The sequence below is a fragment of the Stenella coeruleoalba genome (genome assembly GCF_951394435.1).
Source record: "Stenella coeruleoalba genome assembly, chromosome: 13".
Classification (NCBI taxonomy): Eukaryota; Metazoa; Chordata; class Mammalia; order Artiodactyla; family Delphinidae; genus Stenella; species Stenella coeruleoalba.
In genome coordinates this window covers 15,731,715-15,756,893 of record NC_137159.1, presented here as the reverse complement: position 1 = coordinate 15,756,893, position 25,179 = coordinate 15,731,715, and the positions used below count along the sequence as shown (strand labels likewise).

The 25,179-nt window shown below is 37.8% G+C and overlaps 1 protein-coding gene across 1 annotated transcript in view; it reads left to right on the top strand.

Annotated features, from left to right (window-relative positions):
• Positions 1 to 25,179, top strand: part of DNAH6 (dynein axonemal heavy chain 6) — a 288,563-nt gene that overhangs the window by 8,412 nt on the left and 254,972 nt on the right. Inside the window, exons 3-4 of the mRNA XM_079940119.1 lie at positions 8,919 to 9,092; positions 13,227 to 13,489. Coding sequence (XP_079796245.1) covers positions 8,919 to 9,092; positions 13,227 to 13,489 — 437 coding nt within the window. The remainder of the gene's footprint in view (positions 1 to 8,918; positions 9,093 to 13,226; positions 13,490 to 25,179) is intronic.

Sequence of the window (25,179 nt, the reverse complement as noted above, 5' to 3'; positions counted from 1 at the left end):
ACCGCATATTCATTACAGCATTATTTACAATACCCAAGACATGGAAACAACCTATGTGTCCATCAGTGTAAAAACAGATAAAGAAAATGTAGTATATATACACACAATAGAATATTATTCAGCCATAAAAAGAAGGAAATCTTGCCATTTGCAACAACATGGATGGACCTTGAAGGCGTTATGCTAGGTGAAATAAGTCAGACAAAGAAAGACGAATACTGTATGATCTCACATGTGGAATCTAAAGAAAATGAAAACTGAACTCATAGAATCAGAGAACAGATAGGTGTTTGCCAGAGAACCGGTTGAGGGGGTGGGGTGGATGAAATGAGTGAAGGGGGTCAAAAAGTACAAACTTCCAGTTATAAAATAAATGACGTCCTGGGGATATAATGTACAGCATGCTGACTATAGTTAATAATACTCTATTGTATATTTTAAGGTTGCTAAGAGAGAATATCTTAAAAATTCTTATTATAAGAAAAAAAGTGGGGCTTCCCTGGTGGCACAGTGGTTGAGAGTCCGCCTGCTGATGCAGGGGACACGGGTTTGTGCCCTGGTCAGGGAAGATCCCACATGCCGCGGAGTGGCTGGTCCCATAAGCCATGGCTGCTGAGCCTGCGCGTCCACAGCCTGTGCTCCGCAATGGGAGAGGCCACAACAGTGAGAGGCCTGCGTACTGCAAAAAAAAACAAAAAAAGAAGAAAAAAAGTGTAACTATGTGTGATGATGGATGTTAACTAGATTTATTGTGGTGATCATTTTGCAACATATACATATGTTGTACACAAACTAATATAATGTTATATATCAATTATGTCTCAATAAAAAATAAAATAATATTCAAATAATAGTACTCTTCTAACACATTTGCTGTAAAGATTAATGGGTGTTAAAGTTTTGTCACATAGAAGAAGCTCAATAAATGGTAGTTAATATTGTTATTTTAAAAAAACTATAAACAAAATTTCGGGAATTTGAACCCAACTATATAATATATCATTGCCAGTGGGATTTATCTCAGGAATGTAGAGAATTAACTATTTAAAAAGCAATCACTGTAATTCACCATATTACCCCACTGGGAAAAAAAACATGATTATATCAATAGATGTAGATAAATCCTTTGACAAAATCCACCACCCATTCCTGATAAAACTCTCAGCAAATTAGGAGTAGAAGAGACCTTCCTCAAGTGAGTAAGGGTCATCCATGAACAACCTACACCTAACCTCAGACTTAATGGTGAAAAATTATGAACAAATAAGGATGTCTGCTCCCAGCATTTCTGTTTAACAATGTATTAGAGGTGGTAGCCATTGCAGTAAGGTAAGGAAAAGAGATAAAAGGAACCCAGATTAGAAAGGAAGAAGTAAAAATTTTCCTTCACAAAGAACATGATCATCTATTTGGAAAATCCAGTGAAAGCTATGAAAAAGTTACTAGAACTGATAATGAGGTTAGCAAGGATACAGAATATAAGATAGTATAAAAAACTAGTTGCACGTCTATGTATGAGCAATTTGAAATTTAAATTAAATAAAAATACTATTTACAATAGCAACAAAGTATGAATTGAGGGTAAATCTAATGAGAATGTGCAAGGCCTGAAGAATGAATACTACAAAATATAACAGAGAAATTAAAGAAGCTCTAAATGAAGAATGATACTGTGTTTGTAGTTTAGAAGACTCAATATTTTCAAGATGTCAGTCCTCCTCAAATTGATCTATAAATTTAATGCAATTCCAATCAAGGTCCCAGCAGTATTTCTCCTTTTTGGTAGAAATTGACAAGCTGATTCTAAAATTCGTAGAAAAATGCAAAGGACTTAGAACAACCAAAACAACTTTGAAAGAGAAGATCAAAGTTTAAAGTCTAATGCTCCTGATTTCAGTACTTACCATTAAACTACAATAATTAAGACATTGTAGTATTGGTGTCAAGATAGACAAATAGACTGATGGAACACAATAGAGAGTCCAGGTATAAGCCTATACAAATATGGATTCCACTGGAAGAGTGCCCATGAAAAGTTGCTTGGTTTCCCCCAGACTTTGTCCCATACACCTTTTCCCTTTGTTAATTTTAATTGTTTTCCCCTTTTTCTTTAGTAAATAATAGCCATGAGTACAGCTACTCATGTAGTTGTAGGCTTTTTGATGATAGCCATTCTTACTGGTGTGAGGTGATACCTTATTGTGGTTTTGATAAGCATTTCTCTAATAATTAGTGATGTTGAGCATCTTTTCATATGCCTGTTGGCCATCTGTATGTCTTCTTTGTAGAAGTGTCTATTTAGGTCTTCTGCCCATGTTTTGATTTGGTTGTTTGGTTTTTCAATATTAAGCTTTATGAGCTGTTTGTATATTTTGGATATTATTTGCAAATATTTTCTCCTATTCCATAGCTTGTTTTTTCATTTTGTTTATGGTTTCCTTTGCTGTGCAAAAGCTTTTAAGTTTGATTAGGTCCAATTTGTTTATTTTTGCTTTTATTCATTTTGCCTTGTGAGACTAATCTAAGAAAACATTGCTAAGATTTATGTCAGAGAATGTTTTGCCTATGTTCTCTCCTAGGTGTTTTATGGTATCATGTCTTATATTTAGGTCTTTAAACCATTTTGAGTTTATTTTTGTATATAGTGTGAGGGAGTGTTCTAATTTCATTGATTTACATGTAGCTGTCCAGCTTTCCCAACACTATTTGTTGAAGAGACTGTCTTTTCTTCATTGTATATTCTTGCCTCCTTTGTCGTAGATTAATTGACCATAGGTTTATTTGGTAGGTTTATTTCTGGGCTCTCTATTCTTTTCCATTGATCTATATGTCTGTTTTTGTGCCAGTGCCACATTGTTTTTTATACTGTAGCTTTGTAATATTGTCTGAAGTCTGGAAGGGTGTTGTCTCCAGATTTGTTCTTTCTCCTCAGGATTGCTTTGGCAATTCTCAGTCTTTTGTGTTTCCATATAAATTTTATGATTATTTGTTCTAGTTCTGTGAAAAATGTCATGGGTATTTTGATAGGGATCACATTAAGTCTGTAGATTGTTTTGGGTAGTATGGCCATTTTAACGATATTAATTCTTCCAATCCAAGAGCATGGGATATCTTTCCATTTCCTTTATGAATGTTTTATAGTTTTTAGTATATAGGTCTTTCACCTCCTTAGTTAAGTTTATTCCTAGGGATTTTATTTTTTTGATGCAGTTTTAAACAGGATTGTTTTCTTACTTTCTGTTTCTGATATTTCATTATTAGTGTAAAGAAATGCAACAGATTTCTATGTGTTAATCTTGTATCCTTCTACCTTGCTGAATTCATTTATTAGCACTAGTAGTTTTTGTATGGAGATTTTAGGGTTCTCTCTATTGCATATCATGTCATCTGCAAAGAGTGACAGTTTTACCTCTTTCCTTCCAATTTGGATACCTTTTATTTCTTTTTCTTGTCTGATTGCTGTGGCTGGGACTTCCAATACTGTGATAGAAGTGGTGAGAATGGGCATCCTCGTCTTGTTCCTGAATTTAGCAGAAAGACTTTCAGCTTTTCACGGTTGAGTATTAAGTTGTCTGTGGGTTTGTGGTAAATGGCTTCCCTTGTAACTGCCTTTAGAATCCTATCTTTATCTTTAATTCTCACCATTTTAATTATGATATGTCTTGGTGGGGATCTGTTTGGGTTTATCTTGTATAGGACCCTCTGTTCTTCCTGTACCTGGATATCTGTTTCCTTCTTTAGGTTTGGGAAGTTTTCAGTCATAAATTCTTCAAATACATTTTTGATCCTCTTTTCTCTCTCTCCTCCTTCTGGAACCTCTATTATGCTTAGGTTGGCATCCTTCATATTACTCTCTATATCTCATGTGTTACTTTCTTTTTTTTTTCATTTCTATTTCTGTCTGCTGTTCTGATTGGGTGATTTCCATTATTCTATCTTCCAGGTCACTTATTCATTCTTCTTTGTTATTTAGTGTGCTATTTATTGCTTCTAGATTGGTTTTTATTTCACCAATTGAGTTGTCTAATTTTGATTGGTTTGTCTTTACAGTTTCTAGTTCCTTGTTACAGTGATCTGCATTTCTATCAATCATCTTTCTTAATTCCTTTAGCATTTTTATTATCTCCTTTTTGAACTTGTGGTCTAACAGTCTGGTGAGGTCTGTTTCATTATTTGTTCTTTCAGGAGATTTCTCTTGTTCTTCTAATTGGGAGTAGTTCCTCTGCCTTTTCATTTTACTTAAACTTTCTCTGTCTCTATGAATTCAGGAGAAGCACTTACCTACTGTGGTGTATGAAGGGATATTTTTAAGTGGGAGTGACCCTGTGTAGACTGTGTGAGTCCAGTATTTTTGGTGCAGTGGCTGGGTTTGGTATGAATGACAGCCACATCTTTCCTCATAGTGTGCTGGCCATTATCCCTTGATAGTAGGTATGATTGATGTTGTGGTCTCCAGAGCCTGTGCTGGATGTCAGATGAGACCTCCTCTTTGCTCCATGGCTGTCACAGCCCTGTTGGGGCAGGGTCTGCTCCCCAGTTGTTGGAGTAGAAGCCCTGAGGGTTGGGTTTGATCAGGATCCATTGCCCTTGAGTGTGTGAAATAAAATTCATATTTTATGGCAAGACAAGAAAAATTTAAACATAAAAAATTCTTCTCTGCACTTTGGCCTGCTCTCTTCCCCCACGATGCTTGTGTTTCTGCATTATGCATCAACAAAACCTTCCCCATCAGCAGGAATACCTGCTCAGCCTTAAAGAGCAACATTCTCCCAGCATCAATAAGACAACTCCTTAAAAGATAACATTCCTTCTTGATCTTGTACAGGGTCACATGACCCACCACAATGATGCTTAGATCTGGATCATTTAAACTACCAACAAAATGTCATTTGATGTATAGCCCTCTTTCTCAAAAAAATTTATATAACTGTGCCTTGACTTCTAACAGGTGGAACAGTTCTCAGAGCTTTCTGGGGTGCTCTTTCCTGACTGTAATCCTCAAATTTGGCTTGAATAAAATTTTCCATTTCTTTCTTAGATCGACTGATTAATTTTTCATCGACAAGTGCATGCCCTGCCCCACAGGAGGTAATTTCTAAAGCAAGTGAGGTCCATGTGGTCACAGTGACCCTATGGACTGCTTGTGCAGGTGGCGTGGTTCCATCCAGAAGCAGCCCATGGTCACATCTCTTTCTCCGTGTGTTTGTCCCAGACCTACTGCTAGGCTGTGCTGTGGAGTGGGCTGGGGCTGGGGCCGGGGTGCTGTGGCTGCAGGAATCTAGGTGGTCGTGCTGCCACCTGAAACCTGGGCTGCCTCTGTGGCCAACCTCTCCCAGGACCTGTCAGCCACAGATCCAGCTCCAAGCTGCAGTGTAGAGTGGGCGGGGCCGGAGCGCTTCTGCCAGACACAAAAGAACAGCTGTGTACTCCTGCCCAGGGCCCGTCCACTAGAGACTCAGCGCCCAGCTACTGTGAGTTTCTGTGGCACCACTTAGTGTGCATGCTGACAAACTCTGCATGTGAGTGCGGACAATGGGCTCCAAGGTTCGGTCCGATCCACACCCCAGGCCCTCCAGCCTGTCTCCCTGCAAGTAGATTGAGTCCTCTCCCAGGGCCTGTTGGTCCAAGGTTTGGCACTTTGCCTCTGTGAGTATCTGTGGCCCCATCTGGTGTGCACCTTGAACTGGGAAGTGAGGTGTGGCAGCAGCTGCCAGCACTGGTCTCTCTCTGCCCTGATTGTTAGCAAGCCAGCATGCCCACCCTCATCGGGAGTAGAATTTAGGCTTTTCCAGCCCCTATGTCTGTCCCAGCGGACCTCCCGGCAAGTAAGGGGCCTCTCCAGGGCAAGGGTGTGCCCTTGTGGACCTTCTCTCCTTTACGGATCCCTCCCAGGGGCGCCAGTTCCGTCTCGACGCCTTTTCCCCCTTCCTACCCAGTTGCGTGGAGAAGTTTGTTGAAGCTTTGGTTGTATAGGAGTTCTTCTGCCAGTTTCCCGTTGGTTTTCTGTGAGACTTGTTCCACATGTAGATGTATTTTTGATGTGTTTGTGGCTGGAGGTAAGCCCCATGTCCTCCTACTCCGCCATCTTGATCCCCCTCCAACAATTTTGTTTTTAAAAGCCCAAAAGTGGAAACGACCACCATGTCCATCAAGTGGTGAATGAATAAATTGTGGCGTTTCTACACTATAGGATACTACTCAGCCTTAAAAATAAATGAATTATGGATATATGAAACAACATAGAGGAATCTCAGCATAATTATGCTGAAAGATGGTGGGCAAAAAAAATACATACTATTTTATTACATTTATATAAAGGCCTGGAAAATGCAAACTAATGTATAGTGATAGAAAACAGATCAGTATTTGCCTAGGGAGGAGTATTGGAAAGGAACCTGAAAAGGCTCATGGTTGGGTTCTCTTCATTTTCTTGACAGTTTCATATATATATATATATATATATATATATATATATATATATATATATATATCAGCACATCAAATTGTACACTTTAAATACATACAGCTTAATGTATGTCTATTATATTTCAGGAGAGCTATTATATCTCAGGAGAGCTGTTAAAATAATTTAAACTGTTAAAAAATGTTCACATTTCCCTGATTGTCTTATAATAATTTTGTTTGCAGCATCCTTGTTAAAATTTAGATCAAAATAAGATCCATGCACTAGCTGGTTAACATTTCTCTTAAGTCTCTAGGTCTGTAAGTTCCCCATCAACTCTTTTATTTTTTCTTAGGAAAAAGTTTTAATGGGCAAAATTTGGTTATTTTTCTATATAGTTCCACAGTCTAATTTTGTTGACTGTATCCCCACTGTGGTAGCTAACCTATATTTCTCTGGTTCTTGTATTTCCTATATGTTGGTAGTTAGGTCTAGAGTCTTAAGTTTGATTTTCTGGGGCCATGAGTACTTCCGTAGCAGGTGTAGTGTTCTTTCATTAAATTGGCATATAGAAGCTGGTTGTCCTTTTTTCCCCAGTTTTATTGAGATATAATTGACATAAAGCACTGTATAAGTTTAACATGTACAACATAGTGATGTGACTTACATGCATCATGAAATGTTTATCATGATAAGTTTAGTGAACAACCATCATTTCGTATAGATACAAAATAAAAGTAATAGAAAAAATTTTCCTTGTAATGAGAACTCTTAGGATTTACTCTTTTAACAACTTTCATACGTAATATACAGCAATGTTAATTATATTTATCATCTTGTACCTTACATCCCTAGTACTTATTTATCTTATAATTGGAAGTTTGTGTTACTGAAGGTTACAATCTATTTACAGTTATTACAAAATATTAGCTGTATTCTCTGCTTTTCAAAATACATTCTTGTAGCCTATCTTACACCCAATAGTTTATACCTCCCACTCCCCAACCCCTATAATATTGCTCCTCCCCCACAACTGGTAACCACTAGTTTGTTCTCTATATCTGAGTCTGCTTTTTTATTATATTCACTAGCTTGTTGTATTTTTTGGATTCCACATGTAAGCGATATCATGCAATATATGTCTTTCTCTGTCTTTACTTAGCATAGAGATAGACTTTCTTAACAGTGTTGTAAAATTCACCTCTTATATTTTCATCTAGTACTTTTTTTCCTTGATCTTTTTTTATTGAAGTATAGTTGATTTACAATATTTTGTTAGTTTCAGGTGTACAGCATAGTGAGTCAATATTTTTATAGATTATACTCCATTTAAAGTTATTATAAAATATTGGCTATATTCCTTGTGCTGAACAATATATCCTTGTAGCTTATTTATTTTATACATAGTAGTTTGTATTTCTTCATCCCTTGCCCCTCCTCCCTTCCCTCTCACCACTGGTAACCACTCTATATCTGTGAGTCTACTTCTTTTGTTATATTCACTAGTGTGTTTTATTTTTTAATTCTACATATAAGTGGTAACATATGTCTCACTTATTTCACTTAGCATAATACCCTCCAGGTTCATCCATGTTGCTGCAAATAGCAAAATTCTATTCTTTTTAATGGCTGAATAATAGTCCACTATATATATATAAGACATCTTCTTTATCCATTCATCTATTGATGGGCTCTTAGGTTGCTTCCATATCTTGGCAATTGTAAATAATGCTGCAGTGAACATGGAGTGCATATATCTTTTTGAATTACTGTATTTGTTTTCTTCAGATAAATACCCAGGAGTGTAATTGCTGGGTCATATGGTAGTTCTTTTTCTTTAATTTTTTGAGGAAACTCCATACTGTTTTCCACAGTGGCTGTACCAATTTACATTCCCACTAACAATGTGCAAAAGTTCCCTTTTCTCCACATCCTCGCCCACATTTGTTATTTGTGTTATTTTTGATGATAGCCATTCTGACAGGTGTGAGGTGATATCTCATTGTGGTTTTGATTTGCACTTTCCTGATGATTAGAGATGCATTTCCTCTTTGGAAGTATGCCTATTCAGATTCTCTGCCCATTTTAAAAGTCAGGTTGTTTGGTTTTGTGATGATCTTCAATTAGTTATGGCTATGGGAAGTGATTAGTGACCTTTGGGTAGAGTGGGAGTTCTGTATGATCCCACGGTAACTGTTGTAGTGAATGGTGGGGGTTTGTATTGGACAATTAGTGAGTATGTGATTTCATGCCTCTGTGTACTTTCTGTCATAATGTCACCCTTAGAAGTATTCATTGGTATTTAAAGGGCAGAATTAATGGAAACCAAGTAGAAAAGTCTTAGTCAAGCAATAGGCCATGGACAATGATGATAGCTGCTAATAATGATTGTGGCTTAGATAGGAAATTAGTCCAGGAAGGTGATCAATTTCCAACAGAGATAGAGTCCAAAGATAGTGAAGAACAAGTTCACATTAATATTTAAAAGATTAACATGTCTTTTTATTTCCCAAAGCCAGTGCTAAAAGCCTACCAAGATCATAAGAAATCAGAATACATATATGAGCAGAATCGTTACCAGTTAATCACTTCTGGAGTCCTAAAGCCTCCAGGAAGCACTGAAGAAAGAAGTTCTACCAAATCTCTTGTTCAGTTCAAGCGTGAAGATTCTGTGAAAAAGAAAAAACAGGAAAGTATTGAAGTACTTAATTGATCTTTTTAATGTTTGTTTCATACAGCATTGCTAACATGCTTTTAACTCATAAGGATAGTGGCAAAATCTTTTCCCCTTAGGTTATGTAATGGATTGGGGTAATACAGTATTTCCCAGTTCTTCCTATTTAAGGAAAATTTGGACAGTAGAGTAAAATCATAAAGGAAAACTTTTAGCATTCATATAGTGTCTTTTGATCTTCTCTAGAAGACATGTTAAAAGAAGACATAACAGTATTTTGAATGTTATTATAACTTTTATGAAATTTTCATCATTATCCCCCCAAATCTTTGAAGACCTTGGTAAAGGGCAATAAAATGGAAACTGAACCAACTAGAGAGACAACTTTTGTAATTGGTGAGAGTTGTAGAGTGGGGAAGTTGCCTTGCAATGAATAAGTGAATAGTAGTTCTGGGGCAAAATCACTAGAGCCTGGCTTTATGTAAACACCTGTAGATAATTAAACAAAAGAACAGAAGTGGAAGAAAATGTGGAGGACACACCCACAATAAAAATACCAATAAAGCCAAGAATTCTCTGAGCTTTTTATTGAGAGGATCTTTCAGTGCTAGTTGTCTGTCTTTCAGGCTTTGGGCTGCAGTGCTAGAAATTGAGAGTTGAGGACAAGCTCTGTCCTCGAGGATTTCAGAATCTGGAGGTGGGAAATGAACAAGTAAACACTTAAGTGCAGTGAGGTGTGATAAGAGCTCTCACTGATCATTTAAAGTACAAAATAATGGAGAACTGAGCAGAAGAGATGCTTATACTTGGTGGCCAGGGGTATCATCAGTGGAAGAACAGCTACCCTAGGGAACTGCACTAAGCTCGGAGGAATAAGTGGAAAGTTAACAAGGCAAATAAGGTGGGAGAGCTATGGCCTTGGGAGCCATGGGTTTGGGTGAGATTATCCTGAAAGAATATCATATGATAAATTGTATGAAATTGTATAGCTTCAGTTAATTTGGTTTCTGTGAAGTAGAAAGAGAGAACGAGATATTTTAAGTGGGGCCAAGAAAGATCTGATTGTACATTAATTAGCTCATTTGGTATAAAGTGGGTTTCAAGAGCTTGAATTTTAAAAAGAGATTATGCAAACTATTATATTATATATAGGAAGGATTAATAAAACAAGGTCCTACTGTATAGCACAGGGAACTATATTCAATATCCTGTGATAAACCATAATGGAAAAGGATATGAAAAAGAATATATATGTGTAAAACTGAATCACTTTGCTGTACAGCAGAAATTATCACAACATTGTAAATCAACTATACTTCAATACAATTTTTAAAAAATAAAAGCGAGAGAGATTGTGTGCACATCTGGGATGAAGGAAGTAGCTGAAAAGGAATAAGTTATAGGTTATGTTTGGCTGTAACTGTAACTAAGTGAAGAATTCAGTAAAGAGTTAGAGGTTGAATGGAAATGTGGAAGAAAGGGGATATTCTGTTTAAAAGGAGAAGGGTATTTATTCTGAAAAGAGGTTCATTTTTCTGGGTATTGATTTCTCAGAATGAGTTCAGAATGGAAATGTATCTAGTAAGATTTACTGGGAGATGAAGGAAGGAAAGGAAGGAAGGAAGGAAGGAAGGGAGGGAGGGAGGGAGGGAGGGAAGGAGGGAGGGAGGAAGGAAAGAAGGACGGAAAGTTGAAGGCTTTGCTTCCGGTAATTAAGAAGGATTGACTTATCGATTGGACTGGGAATCCACCATAGAGGAGTATGATAGATGTTCTACAATTTATGAATAAATGCTTCCTCTATTTCCCTCCCCCAACTACTGCAAAATCCAAACATATGTGACTGTTTAAATTGAATCACATCTTCCCACTGAGTTACACAATTAGACATAAAATGAAAATGTTTAGGCCTATTGTTGAAGAAACCTTTCACTTAGAATGCAGTACAACTTTTTAAGAGATATAATAAATAAAATAAATGCATTTCCTGTTAAAATATTAATACTCTTGTCTCATAAAAGAGTTAACTACAGCTCTTGTTGAAACATTGGGACAAAGCAATATATATTTTCTCTGGTTCTGGTATCTGGTTTGGCCTCTTCTTTTATATAAGAAAACAGTACCTTTGTTGCTATCCCTGCCCAATAAATGAAAGGAGCATATTTTATCTTTGATTTTAAAGATGTATGTCCTTTAGCTCTGAAATTCCCAGGATTCTCTTCTGAAACTCCTATTCAATGAGGTATTTAATCAGAGAATAATGATCCCTATGAATACAAATCTTATGGGGACGTTGTTCCACAGAGCTTATGGTAATAACTCTCTTATAGAAATGGCAACCTCTATTAACTCTGCTAATAGGCAATAAAGATATCATTTATATATGTACCTCAATTATTCACCAAAGCAGGTCTGCAATACAGATTCTTTTATCTTAAAGCCAGTCCTGTCAGAGAGACAAAGGGATGACTGTTGGAGTTGATGTCACATTTCCTCAAACACGGTTATCAACCTCCTCGGCAGGAGGAGAAGACGTGTTTGATGCTGTCCCAAGTTTGTTGGGGAGGAGCAAAGAAGTGTGAGCGGCACTGAGAGCAGACAGTGGGACCCAGGGATTGGAGCAAAGCTCAAGTGTGTGAACATCGTGGGGACTTAGCCTTGGGGCTCCACACGTGGTCTGGAGCCAGCAGCATCTGCATCTCCTGGAAGCAAGTGAGAAGTGCAGAGTCTCAGGCTCCACCTTGGATTGGCTGGCAGACTCTGCATTTCAACAGGTTACCCAAGTAATTCATATGCACACTGAAATGTGAGAGGCACTGTCTCCAGAACAAACAATTAATTGTGAGTTAATAACATATATGCTTATGCTTAGGACCCACAGGGCGGGAAGCATAAGCATATATGTTACTAACTCAATTGCCTGTTCTGGAGACAGTGCCTCACATTTCAGTGTGCATGTGAGGACACATGTACCCCAGTGTTCATTGCAGCACTATTTACAATAGCCAGGACATGGAAACAACCTAAATGTCCAATGATAGATGAATGGATAAAGAAGATGTGGTACATATATACAATGGAATATTACTCAGCCACAAAAAGGAACGAAATTAGGTCATTTGTAGAGATGTGGATGGACCTACAGTCTATCATATAGAGTGAAGTAAGCCAGAAAGAGAAAAACAAATATCGTATATTAATGCATATATGTGGAATCTAGAAAAATGGTACAGATAAACCTATTTGTAGGGCAGGCATACAGACGTAGATGTAGAGAACAGACATGTGGACACGGGGAGGAAAGGGAGGGTGGGATGAATTGGGAGATTATATTTGACATAAATACACTACCATGTGTAAAATAGATAGCTAGTGGAACCTGCTGTATAGCACAAGGAGCTCAGCTCGGTGCTCTGTGATGGCCTAGATGGGCGGGATGGGGGGAGGTGGGAGGGAGGTCCAAGAGGGAGGGAATATAGGTATACATATAGCTGATTCACTTCACTGTACAGCAGAAACTAACACAGCATTGTAAAGCAATTTTACTCCAATAAAAAAATAAATAAAATAAGAGGAGGAAGTTCGAAAAAAAATAACACATATGCTTCTCCAAGGCTATTACATAATACTGATCCCCAATACTCAATGTAACAATCTGTCACATTCATTAAAAATAGTTTATTATGAGTTATGACGACAGCTGTCCAAGATGTCACTCACCGAAAAGCATCAAGGTTGTCAGAAAGAAGTGGGGCTGGTGGGAGGGGGGCATGGGCAGGGTGTTGAGGGAAAGGCCCCAGTCAGGGGAGATACAGAGCAACTGAGCAAGGGGAGTGGTGGGCTCTCATAAACACCAGGGAGCTGGTAACATTTTGATGTAATAAACATTTAAGTGAAGGGAGAAGAGAAGGCAATGGGAAGTGTTGCTGGGAGTGCTTGTGGGAAGGAGACGGACATCTGGGCAAGGAGTACTGAGAGGAGTACTGCCGATCAATAGTTTGAAAGCTTTCAGTTCAAAATTGCTTTCCTTTAAGCCCTAGATATCTTAGGCAGTGTGGTAATTAGTCCTGGAGGTTAATATTTTGTCACATATATAGGTTTTTCCCCCCCCCAAAAAAACTAATTTTTTAAAAAACTGGCTTTGTTTAGATCCAATGGCCCTCTGCCGAGGCGTTCTCCCCCTCTCCTGCTAAACTGTCACGTACCAGCACTGGAAGAAGAGGCCTCTACGAGATTAGTTCCTCAACTTACCCTAAGTACTATTTCCACGACCGGGAAGAAGTCATTAAAGCCAACATTCAAGATCCCTTGCAAATCATCAAAATAGTACGTGAAAATGAGCACATTGGATTTCTTTATATGATCTCTGCGGTGCCAAGATCTTCCACGGAGTACAATAGATATAATCTGAAGTGAGTTCTCTTTTATGAAGCAATTTATTTAGCAGCAAAAATTACAAGTAAGATTGCAAATGTTATCCATAATCAATTGCGTGTTAACGATTTATCTGATAAAATATAAGTTGGGTTATCATCCAATGACAAATGAATCTTAATCACAACAATTTTATTTTTCCCATTTATCTTTACTTATAGACATTTTATAGACACTGCTGTGTTTCTATGTTTATATTATATTGATATAATTCCATTTATTTTTAATCGGTATTACAAACATATTTTTGATATTTTTTGATTACTGAGAAAAGAAGACGGCAATGTATAAAAACTAGATGATGCTTGTTTTTTTCACATGTCATTTCAGCTTTCCTTAATAGAGTAGAAATAAGGGTTTTTTGTAAGTAAAATGAGCTTGATAATTTAGGGTATTTATATAGATTAATAATACACACACACTCACATATACTCTCTATTGTTGCTAAACACACATTTGTTGTTGAAATAATTTGGAGTGAGTCACCCAAATGTGTCTGTGAATTGCTTTAATATTCAGCACAACAGGTAACAGGACTTAAAGATGATGCTGACCTTCCTCTGTGGTGGTTTAGTTGGGTTGAATGCTATGGTTGTTGAGATGGTCTTTCCTCGAAGGTGATTGTAGTTGAGCATTGCCACCAAATTCTTTGAGCTGCCTTCCCCAGTCTCTGCTGCATAGGAAGATAAAAGTTCTTTCTAGGAATTCTCTTCTCCCTTACTCAGCACTGTAGTTTTGATTGAGTCAGATAACACTGAAAACAACTCTCCTGCTGGGGAGAAGAAAAACATTTTAATCAAATTTTTAAATGATAGATTTATTGTAAACCTGAAAGAGCTTAACAGGAGTGAGGAACAATTTGTAGAAGGAAGAGAGATGCTTATGAAAATCATTCAGCAAAATGTACTGAGCACGCAATCTATAGCATGACCATTTCTAGGTGCTAGAGCTGTGTTAGGGAACCATCCAGATCAAAATTGCTGCCCTCATGGAGCTTACATTTTAGCAGAGGGAGACAATAATTAATACGATACAGGAGTAAATTATATAGAATGCTAGAATACACTAAGTGTTATACAAAAAAACAGTGTAGAGCAAAGGGGATTGGGAGTTCTTGGAAAGAGGTTGTTAGTAAGTTGGGGTGGTCAGCGTGGGCCTCATTGAGAAGCTGGCATTTGGACAAAGACTCGAAGGAGAAGGAGTGAATTATGTGCTATGGGAAGAGGGGAGAAGAGCTTTCCAGACAGCAGCAAAGGGAATACAAATATCCCAAGGCAGGAGCACACCTGGCATGTTGAAGAACCGAACAGCAGGCTGGTGTGACTACAGTAGAATGAATGAGATGACAGACCGTTGATGGCCCTGCCAGCTATTGTAGAAACATTAACTTTTACTCTGAGAAAAATGGAGAACCAAGGAAGAATTTCAAGTAGAGAAGTGCCGTGATCTGAATTACATTTTGAAAAGGACCACTCTGGTTGTTGTGTAGAGGATGGACTTTTGAGGAGCAAGTATTGAAACAGGAAGACCGATTAGAAGGCTGTAATCATTCACGTAAGAGATAGACCAGGTGGTAGTGGTGGAGGTGGGGAGAAGTGGGTCAAATTCTGGAAGTAATTTGAAGGTTAAGCCAACAGGATTTTCTTTTTAAACTCAACTTTATTGAGATATAATTGACATAATACTATGACCCATTTTAAGTGTAGTTTGATAAGCTTTGCCAAATGTATACATTCATGTAACCACTACCTCAATCAAGAACATTTCTGTCACCTGAAAAATTTCTCATACATACCCTCCACCATGACCACCCCTCCCTGACACCTCAAGCAGCCACTAGTGTAATTTCTATCACAACATATTAGTTATGCTTTTTTAAAAAGAATTTCACACAGAGGGAATCACAGCTGGTTTTTTGTGTCCAATTTCTCTAGCAAAATATTTTTGAGATCCATGTTGTTGCATGAATAAATTTCCTTTCCTTGCTGAGTAGTATTCCATTTTATGAATATACCATAATTTGTTTAGTCATTCAACTGTTGAGGGCTGGGTTTTTTACTTTTTTGTTTTGTTTTGTTTTTATTGGAGTATAGTTGCTTTACAATGTTGTGCTAGCTCATGCAGCACAGTGAAGTGAACCAGCCCTATGTATACACATATCCCCTCCCTTTGGGATTTCCCTCCCATCCAGGTCACCACATAGCACTGAGTAGACTTCCCCGTGCTATACAGCAGTTCCTCACTAGTTATCTATTTCATACCCAGCGGCATATATATGTTAATCCCAATCTCCCAATTCATCCCACTCCCCCATTCCTGCCCCTGTTGTCCACACATTTGTTCCCTACATCTATGTCTCTATTTCTGCTTTGCAAATAGATTCATCAGTACCGTTCTTCTAGATTCCACATATATGTGTTAATATATGATACTTGTTTTTCTCTTTCTGGCTTACTTCACTCTGTGTGTCTGTCTCTAGGTCCATCCATTCCTCTACAAATGACACAATTTGTACAGATATACCACATCTTTATCCATTAATCTGTTGATGGACATTTAGCTTGCCTCCATGTCCTGGCTATTGTAAATAGTGCTGTAATGAACATTGGGGGCATGTGTCTTTTTGCATAATTGTTTCTCTGGGTATATGCCCAGTAGTGGGATTGCTGGGTCATATGGTAGTTCTATTTTTACTTTTTGAAGGAACCTCCATACTGTTCTCCATAGTGGCTGTATCCATTTACATTCCCACCAACAGTGCAAGAGGGTCCCTCTTCTTCACACCCTCTCCAGCATTTATTGTTTGTAGATTTTTTGATGATGGCCATTCTAACCGGTGTGAGGCGATAACTCATTGTAGTTTTGATCTGCATTTCTCTAATAATTAGTGATGTTGAGCATCTTTTCATGTGTCTCTTGGCCATCTCTATGTCTTCTTTGGAGAAATGGTTATTTAGATCTTCTGGCCATATTTTTTGATTGGGTTGTTTGTTTTTTTGATATTGAGCTACAGGAGCTGTTTGTATATATTGCAGATTAATCCCTTGTCAGTTGCTTCATTTGCAAATAATTTCTCCCATTCTGAGGGTTGTCTTTTCATCTTGCTTATAGTTTCCTTTGCTCTGCAAAAGCTTTTAAGTTTCATTAGGTCCCATTTGTTTATTTTTGTTTTTATTTCCATTTCTCCAGGAGGTGGGTCAAAAAGGATCTTGCTGTGATTTATGTCATACAGCGTTCTGCCTATGTTTTCTCTAAGAATTTGATGGTGTCTGGCGTTACATTTAGGTCTTTAATCCATTTTATTTTTGTATATGTTGTTATGGAGTGTTCTAATTTCATTCTTTTATATGTAGCTGTCCAGTTTGCCCAGCACCATTTATTGAAGAGGCTGTCTTTTCTCCATTGTATATTCTTGCCTCCTTTGTCATAGATTAGGTGACCATAGGTGCATGGTTTAGCTCTGGGCTTTCTATCCTGTTCATTGATCTGTCTTTCTGTTTTTGTGCCAGTACCATACTGTCTTGATTACTGTAACTTTGTAGTATAGTCTGAAGTCAGTGAGCCTGATTCCTCAAGCTCTGTTTTTCTTTCTCAAGATTGCTTTGGCTGTTCAGGGTCTTTTGTGTTTCCATACAAATTGTAAAATTTTTTGTTCTAATTCTGTGAAAAATGCAATTGGCAATTTGGTAGGATTGCACTGAATCTGTAGATTGCTTTGGATAGTATCATCAGTTTCACAATATTGATTCTTCCAATCCAAGAACATGGCATCTCTCTCCATCTGTTTGTGCCATCTTTGATTTCTTGCATCAGTATAGTATAGTTTTCTGAGTACAGGTCTTTTGCCTCCTTAGATAGGTTTATTCCTAGATAATTTTATTCTTTTTGTTGCAGTGGTAAATGGGAATATTTCCTTAATTTCTCTTTCAGATTTTTCATCACTAGTGTATAGGGATGCAAGAGATTTCTGTGCATTAATTTTGTATCCTACTACTTTACCAATTCATTGATTAGCTCTAGTAGTTTTCTGGTGGCATCTTTAGGATTCTCTATGTGTAGTATCATGTCATCTGCAAACAGTGACAGTTTTACTTCTTCTTTTCTAATTTGTATTCCTTTTATTTATTTTACTTCTTTGATTGACCTGGCTAGGACTTCCAAAACTATGTTGAATAATAATGGCAACAGTGGACACCCTTGTCTTGTTCCTGATCTTAGAGGAAATGCTTTCAGTTTTTCACCATTGAGAATGATGTTTGCTGTGGGTTTGTCATATATGGCCAAATGTTCTATATATTGAGGTAGGTTCCCTCTATGCCCAATTCTGGAGAGTTTTTATCATAAATGGGAGTTAAATTTTGTCAAAAGCTTTTTCTGCATCTATTGAGATGGTCATGTGCTTCTTATTCTTCAGTCTGTTGATATGGTGTATCACGTTGATTGATTTGCATATATTGAAGAATCCATGCATCCCTGGGATTCATCCCACTTGATTGTGGTGTATGATCTTTTTCATGTGTTGCTGGATTCTGTTTGCTAGTATTTTGTTGAGGATTTTTGCATCTATGTTCATCAGTGATATTGGTCTGTAATTTTCTTTTTTTGTAGTATCTTTGTCTGGTTTTGGAATCATGGTAATGATGACCTCATAGAACGAGCTTCGGAGTGTTCTTTCCTCTGCAATTTTTTGGAAGAGTTTGAGAAGGATAGATGTTAGCTCTTCTCTAAATGTTTGAAAGAATTCGCCTGTGAAGCCATCTGGTCCTGGCCTTTTGTTTGTTGGAAGATTTTTAATAACAGTTTCAATTTCATTACTTGTGATTGGACTGTTCATATTTTCTATTTCTTCCAGGTTCAGTCTTGGTAGGTTGTACCTTTCTAAGAGTTTGTCCATTTCTTCCACATTGTCCATTTTATTGGCAAATAGTTCCTTGTAGTAATCTCTTATGATCATTTGTATTTCATTTTATTTTTACATCTTTATTGGAGTATAATTGCTTTACAATGGTGTGTTAGTTTCGGCTTTATAACAAAGTGAATCAGTTATACATATACATATGTCCCCATATCTCTTCCCTGTTGCACCTCCCTCCCTCCCACCCTCCCTATCCCACCCTTCTAGGTAGTCACATACCACCTAGCTGATCTCCCTGTGCTATGTGGCTGCTTCCCAGTAGCTATCTATTTTATGTTTGGTAGTGTATATATGTCCATGCCACTCTCTCACTTTTTCCCAGCTTATCTTTCCCACTCAGCATATCCTCAAGACCATTCTCTAGTAGGTCTGCATCTTTATTCGCATCTTGCCCCTAGGTTCTTCTGACCATTTTTTTTCTTTTTTTTTTTTTAGATTCCATATATATGTGTTAGCATATGGTATTTGTTTTCTTCTTTCTGACTTACTTCACTCTGTATGACACACTCAGGGTCCATCCACCTCACTACAAATAACTCAGTTTCCTTCCTTTTTAGGGCTGAGTAATATTCCATTGTATATATGTGCCACATCTTCTTTATTCATTCATCTATTGATGGACACTTAGGTTGCTTCCATGTCCTGGCTATTGTAAATAGAGCTGCAATGAACATTTTGGTACATGACTCTTTTTGAATTATGGTTTTCTCAGGGTATATGCCCAGTAGTGGGATTGCTGGGTTGTATGGTAGTTCTATTTTTAGTTTGTTAAGGAACCTCCATACTGTTCTCCATAGTGGCTGTATCAATTTACATTCCCACCAACAGTGCAAGAGTGTTCCCTTTTCTCCACACCCTCTCCAGCATTTATTGTTTCTAGATTTTTTGATGATGGCCATTCTGACCAGTGTGAGATGATATCTCATTGTAGTTTTGATTTACATTTCTCTAATGATTAATGATGTTGAGCATCCTTTCATGCATTTGTTGGCAATCTGTATATCTTCTTTGGAGAAATGTCTATTTAGGTCTTCTGCCCATTTTTGGATTGGGTTATTTGTTTTTTGATATTGAGCTGCATGTGTTGCTTGTATGTTTTGGAGATTAATCCTTTGTCAGTTGCTTCATTTGCAAATATTTTCTCCCATTCTGAGGGTTGTCTTGTCGTCTTCTTTATGCTTTCCTTTGCTGTGCAAAAGCTTTTAAGTTTCCTTAGGTCCCATTTGTTTATTTTTGGTTTTATTTCCATTTCTCCAGGAGGTGGGTCAAAAAGGATCTTGCTGTGATTTATATCATACAGTGTTCTGCCTATGTTTTCCTCTAAGAGTTTGATGGTGTCTTGCCTTACATTTAGGTCTTTAATCCATTTTGAGTTTATTTTTGTGTATGGTGTTAGGAAATGTTCTAATTTCATTCTTTTACATGTAGCTGTCCAGTTTTTCCAGCACCACTTATTGAAGAGGCTGTCTTTTCTCTGTTGTATATTCTTGCCTCCTTTATCAAAGATAATGTGACCATATGTGCGTGGGTTTATCTCTGGGCTTTCTATCCTGTTGCATTGATCTATATTTCTCTTTTTGTGCCAGTACCATACTGTCTTGATTACTGTAGCTCTGTAGTATAGTCTGAAGTCAGGGAGCCTGATTCCTCCAACTCCATTTTTCTATCTCAAGATTACATTTGCTATTCGAGGTCCTTTGTGTTTCCACACAAATTGTGGAATTTCTTATTCTAGTTCTGTGAAAAATACCAGTGGTAGTTTGATAGGGATTGTATTTAATTTGTATATTGCTTTGGGTAGTAGAGTCATTTTCACAGTATTGATTCTTCCAATCCAAGAACATGGTATATCTCTCCAACTATTTGTATCATCTTTAATTTCTTTCATCAGTGTCTTATAATTTTCTGCATACAAATCTTTTGTCTCCTTACGTAGGTTTATTCCTAGATATTTTATTCTTTTTGTTGCAGTGGTAAATGGGAGTGTTTTCTTAATTTCACTTTCAGATTTTTCATCATTAATGCATAGGAATGCTAGAGTTTCTGTGCATTAATTTTGTATCCTGCTGCTTTATCAAATTCATTTATTAGCTCTAGTAGTTTTCTGGTAGCATCTTTAGGATTCTCTACATATAGTATCATGTCATCTGCTAACAGTGACAGCTTTACTCCTTCTTTTCCAACTTGGATCCCTGTTATTTCTTTTTCTTCTCTGATTGCTGTGGCTAAAACTTCCAAAACTATGTTGAATAATAGTGGTGAGAGTGGGCAACCTTGTCTTGTTCCTGATCTTAGAGGAAATGGTTTCAGTTTTTCACCATTGAGGACGATGTTGGCTGTGGGTTTGTCATATATGGCCTTTATTATGTTGAGGAAAGTTCCCTCTATGCCTACTTTCTGGACAGTTTTTATCATAAATGGGTGTTGAATTTTGTTGAAAGCTTTCTCTGAATCTATTGAGATGATCATGTGGTTTTTCCCTTTCAATTTGTTAATATGGTGTATCACATTGATTGATTTGCATATATTGAAGAATCCTTGCATTCTTGGGATAAAACCCAGTTGATCATAGTGTATGGTCCTTTAAATGTGCTGTTGGATTTTGTTTGCTAGTATTTTGTTGAGGATTTTTGCATCTATGTTCATCAGTGATATTGGCCTGTAGTTTTCTTTCTTTGTGACATCTTTTTCTGGTTTTGGTATCAGAGTGATGGTGGCCTCGTAGAATAAGTTTGTGAGTGTTCCTCCGTCTGCTGTATTTTGGAAAGGTTTGAGAAGGATAGGTGTTAGCTCTTCTCTAAGTGTTTGATAGAATTCGCCTGTGGAGACATCTGGTCTTGGGCTTTTGTTTGTTGGAAGATTTTTAATCACAGTTTCAATTTCAGTGCTTGTGATTGGTCTATTCATATATTTTATTTCTTCCTGGTTCAGTCTTGGAAGGTTGTGCATTTCTAAGAATTTGTCCATTTCTTTCAGGTTGTCCATTTTATTGGCATATAGTTGCTTGTAGTAATCTCTCATGATCCTTTGTATTTCTGCAGTGTCAGTTGTTACTTCTCCTTTTTCATTTCTAATTCTATTGATTTGAGTCTTCTCCCTTTTTTTCTTGATAAGTCTGGCTAATGGTTTATCAACTTTGTTTGTCCTCTCAAAGAACCAACTTTTAGTTTTACTGATCTTTGCTATCGTTTCCTTCATTTCTGTTTCATTTTTTTCTGATCTGATCTTTATCATTTCTTTCCTTCTGCTAACTTTGGGTTTTTTTGTTCTTTCTCTAACTGCTTTAAGTGTAAGGTTAGATTGTTTATTTGAGATGTTTCTTGTTTCCTAAGCTAGGATTGTATTGCTATAAACTTCCCTCTTAAAACTGCTTTTGCTGCATCCCATAGGTTTTCGGTCATTGTGTTTTTATTGTCATTTGTTTTTTTTGGTTGCCTCTTTGATTTCTTGGTATTTTTTGGTTGCCTCTTTGATTTCTTCAGTGATCTCTTGGTTATTAAGTAGTGTATTGTTTAGCCTCCATGTGTTTGTATTTCTTACAGATTTTTTCCTGTAATTGATATCTAGTCTCATAGTGTTGTGGTTGGAAAAGATACTTGATATGATTTCAATTTTCTTAAACTTATCAAGGCTTAATCTGTGACCCAAGATATGATCTATCCTGGAGAATGTTCCATGAGCAGTTGAGAAGAATGTGTATTCTGTTGTTTTTGGATGAAATGTCCTATAAATATCAATTAAGTCTATCTTCTGTAACATATCATTTAAAGCTTGTGTTTCCTTCTTTATTTTCATTTTGGATGATCTGTCCATTGGTGAAAGTGGGGTGTTAAAGTCCCCTATGATGATTGTGTTACTGTCGACTTCCTCTTTTATGGCTGCTAGTGTTTGTCTTATGTATTGAGGTGCTCCTATGTTGGGTGCATAAATATTTACAATTGTTATATCTTCTTGTTGGATTGATCCCTTGATCATTATGTAGTGTCCTTCTTTGTCTCTTGTAATAGTCTTTGTTTTAAAGTCTATTTTGTCTGATATGAGAATTGCTACTCCAGCTTTCTTTTGATTTTTATTTGCATGGAATATCTTTTTCCATCCCCTCATTTTCAGTCTGTATGTGTCCCTAGGTCTGAAGTGAGTCTCTTGTAGACACCATATATATGGGTCTTTTTCTGGTATCCATTCAGCCAGTCTATGTCTTTTGGTTGGAGCATTTAATCCATTTACATTTAAGGCAATTATCGACATGTATGTGTTTATTACCATTTTCTTAATTGTTTTGGGTTTATTATTGTAGGACTTTTCCTTCTCTTGTGTTTCCTGCCTAGAGAAGTTCCTTTAGCATTTGTTGTAAAGCTGGTTTGGTGGTGCTGAATTCTCTTAGCTTTTGCTTGTCTGTAAAGCTTGTCTGTCTGCTTGTCTGTAAAGCTTTTAATTTCTCTGTCAAATGTGAATGAGATCCTTGCTGGGTAGAGTAATCTTGGTATTTTCTCCTTCATCACGTTAAATGTGTCCTGCCAATCCCTTCTGGCTTGCAGAGTTTCTTCTGAAAGATCAGCTGTTAACCTTATGGGGATTCCCTTATATGTTATTTGTTGTTTTTCCCTTGCTGCTTTTAATATTTGTTATTTGTATTTAATTTTTGATAGTTTGATTAATATGTATCTTGATGTGTTTCTCCTTGGATTTATCCTATATGGGACTGTCTGTCCTTCCTGGGCTTGATTAACTATTTCCTTTGCCATATTAGGGACGTTTTCAACTATAATCTCTTCAAACATATTCTCAGTCCCTTTCTTTTTCTCTTCTTCTTCTGGGACCCCTATAATTCGAATGTTGATGCATTTAATGTTGTCCCAGAGGTCTGGTCTCTGAGACTGTCCTCAATTCTTTTCATTCTTTTTTCTTTATTCTGCTCTGCAGTAGTTATTTCCACTATTTTATCTTCCAGGTCACTTATCCGTTCTTCTGCCTCAGTTATTCTGCTATTGATCCCTTCTAGAGAATATTTAATTTCATTTATTGTGTTGTTCATCACTGTTTGTTTGCTGTTTAGTTCGTCTAGGTCTTTGTTAAACGTTTCTTGTATTTTCTTCATTCTATTTCCAAGATTTTGGATGTCTTTACTAACAATATTCTGAATTCTTTTTCAGGTAGACCACCTATTTCCTCTTCATTTGTTAGGTCTGGTGGGTTTTTGCCTTGCTCCTTTATCTGCTGTGTGTTTCTCTGTCTTCTCATTTTGCTTAACTTACTGTTTTTTGGGGTCTCCTTTTGCAGGCTTCAGGTTCATAGTTTCCATTGTTTTTGGTGTCTGTCCCCAGTGGCTAAGGTTGTTGCAGTGGGTTGTGTAGGCTTCCTGGTGGAGGAGACTAGTGCCTGCATTCTGGTCAATGAGGCTGGATCTTGTCTTTCTGGTGGGCAGGTCCACGTCTAGTGGTGTGTTTTGCGGTGTCTGTGGCCTTATTATGATTTTAGGAGCCTCTGTGCTAATGGATGGGGTTGTGTTCCTGTCTTGCTAGTTGTTTGGCATAGGGTGTCCTGCACTGTAGCTTGCTGGTCATTGAGTGGAGCTGGGTCTTGGCGTTGAGATGGAGATCTCTGGGCGATTTTTGCCGTTTGATATTACATGGAGTTGGGAGTCTCTTGTGGACCAGTGTCCTGAACTTGGCTCTCCCAAGAGCCTGTCCGCCACATGCCTCAGAATAAAAGGGAGAAAAAAAAGAAAGAAAGAAGAAGATAAAATAAAATAATATGAAGTAAAGTAAAATAAAGTTATTAAAATAAAATTTTAAAAATAATTATTAAGAAAAAAGATTTTAAGTAATAATAAAAAAAGAAAAGACAGATTGAACCCTAGGACAAATGGTAAAAGCAAAGCTATACAGACAAAATTACACACAGAAGCACACACATACACACTCACAAAAAGAGAAAAATGGAAAAAAAAATATATATCGTTGCTCCCAAAGTCCACCTCCTCATTTTGGGATGATTCGTTGTCAATTCAGGTATTCCACAGATGCAGTGTACATCAAGTTGATTGTGGAGATTTAATCCACTGCTCCTGAAGCTGCTGGGAGAAATTTCCCTTTCTCTTCTTTATTCGCACAGCTTCCGGGGTTCAGCTTTGTATTTGGACCCGCCTCTGCTTGTAGGTCGCCAGAGGGCATCTGTTCTTCACTCAGACAGGACGGGGTTAAAGGAGCAGCTGATTTGGGGGCTCTGGTTCACTCAGGCCGGGCGGAGGGAGGGGTACAGATGCAGGGCGAGCCTGCGGGGGCAGAGGCTGGCATGGCGTTGCACCAGCTTGAGGCACGCCATGCGTTCTCCCAGGAAAATTGTCCCTAGATCACAGGACACTGGCAGTGGCAGGCTGCACAGGTTCCTGGGAGGGGAGGTGTGGATAGTGACCTGTGCTTGCCCACACGCTTCTTGGTGGCGGCAGCAGCAGCCTTAGCGTCTCATGCCCGTCTCTGTGGTTGGCGCTGAGAGCCGCGTCTCACGCCTGTCTCTGGAGCTCCTTTAAGTGGTGCTCTTAATCTCCTCTCCTTGCGCCCCAGGAAACAAAGAGGCAAGAAAAAGTCTCTTGTCTCTTTGGCAGCTCCAGACTTTTTCCTGGACTCCCTCCCGTCTAGCCGTGGTGCTTTAGCCCCCTTCAGGTTGTGTTCCCGCAGCCAACCCCATTCCTCTCCCTGGGATTCGACCGAAGCCCTAGCCTCAGCTCCCAGGCCCCACCCATCCCGGCGGGTG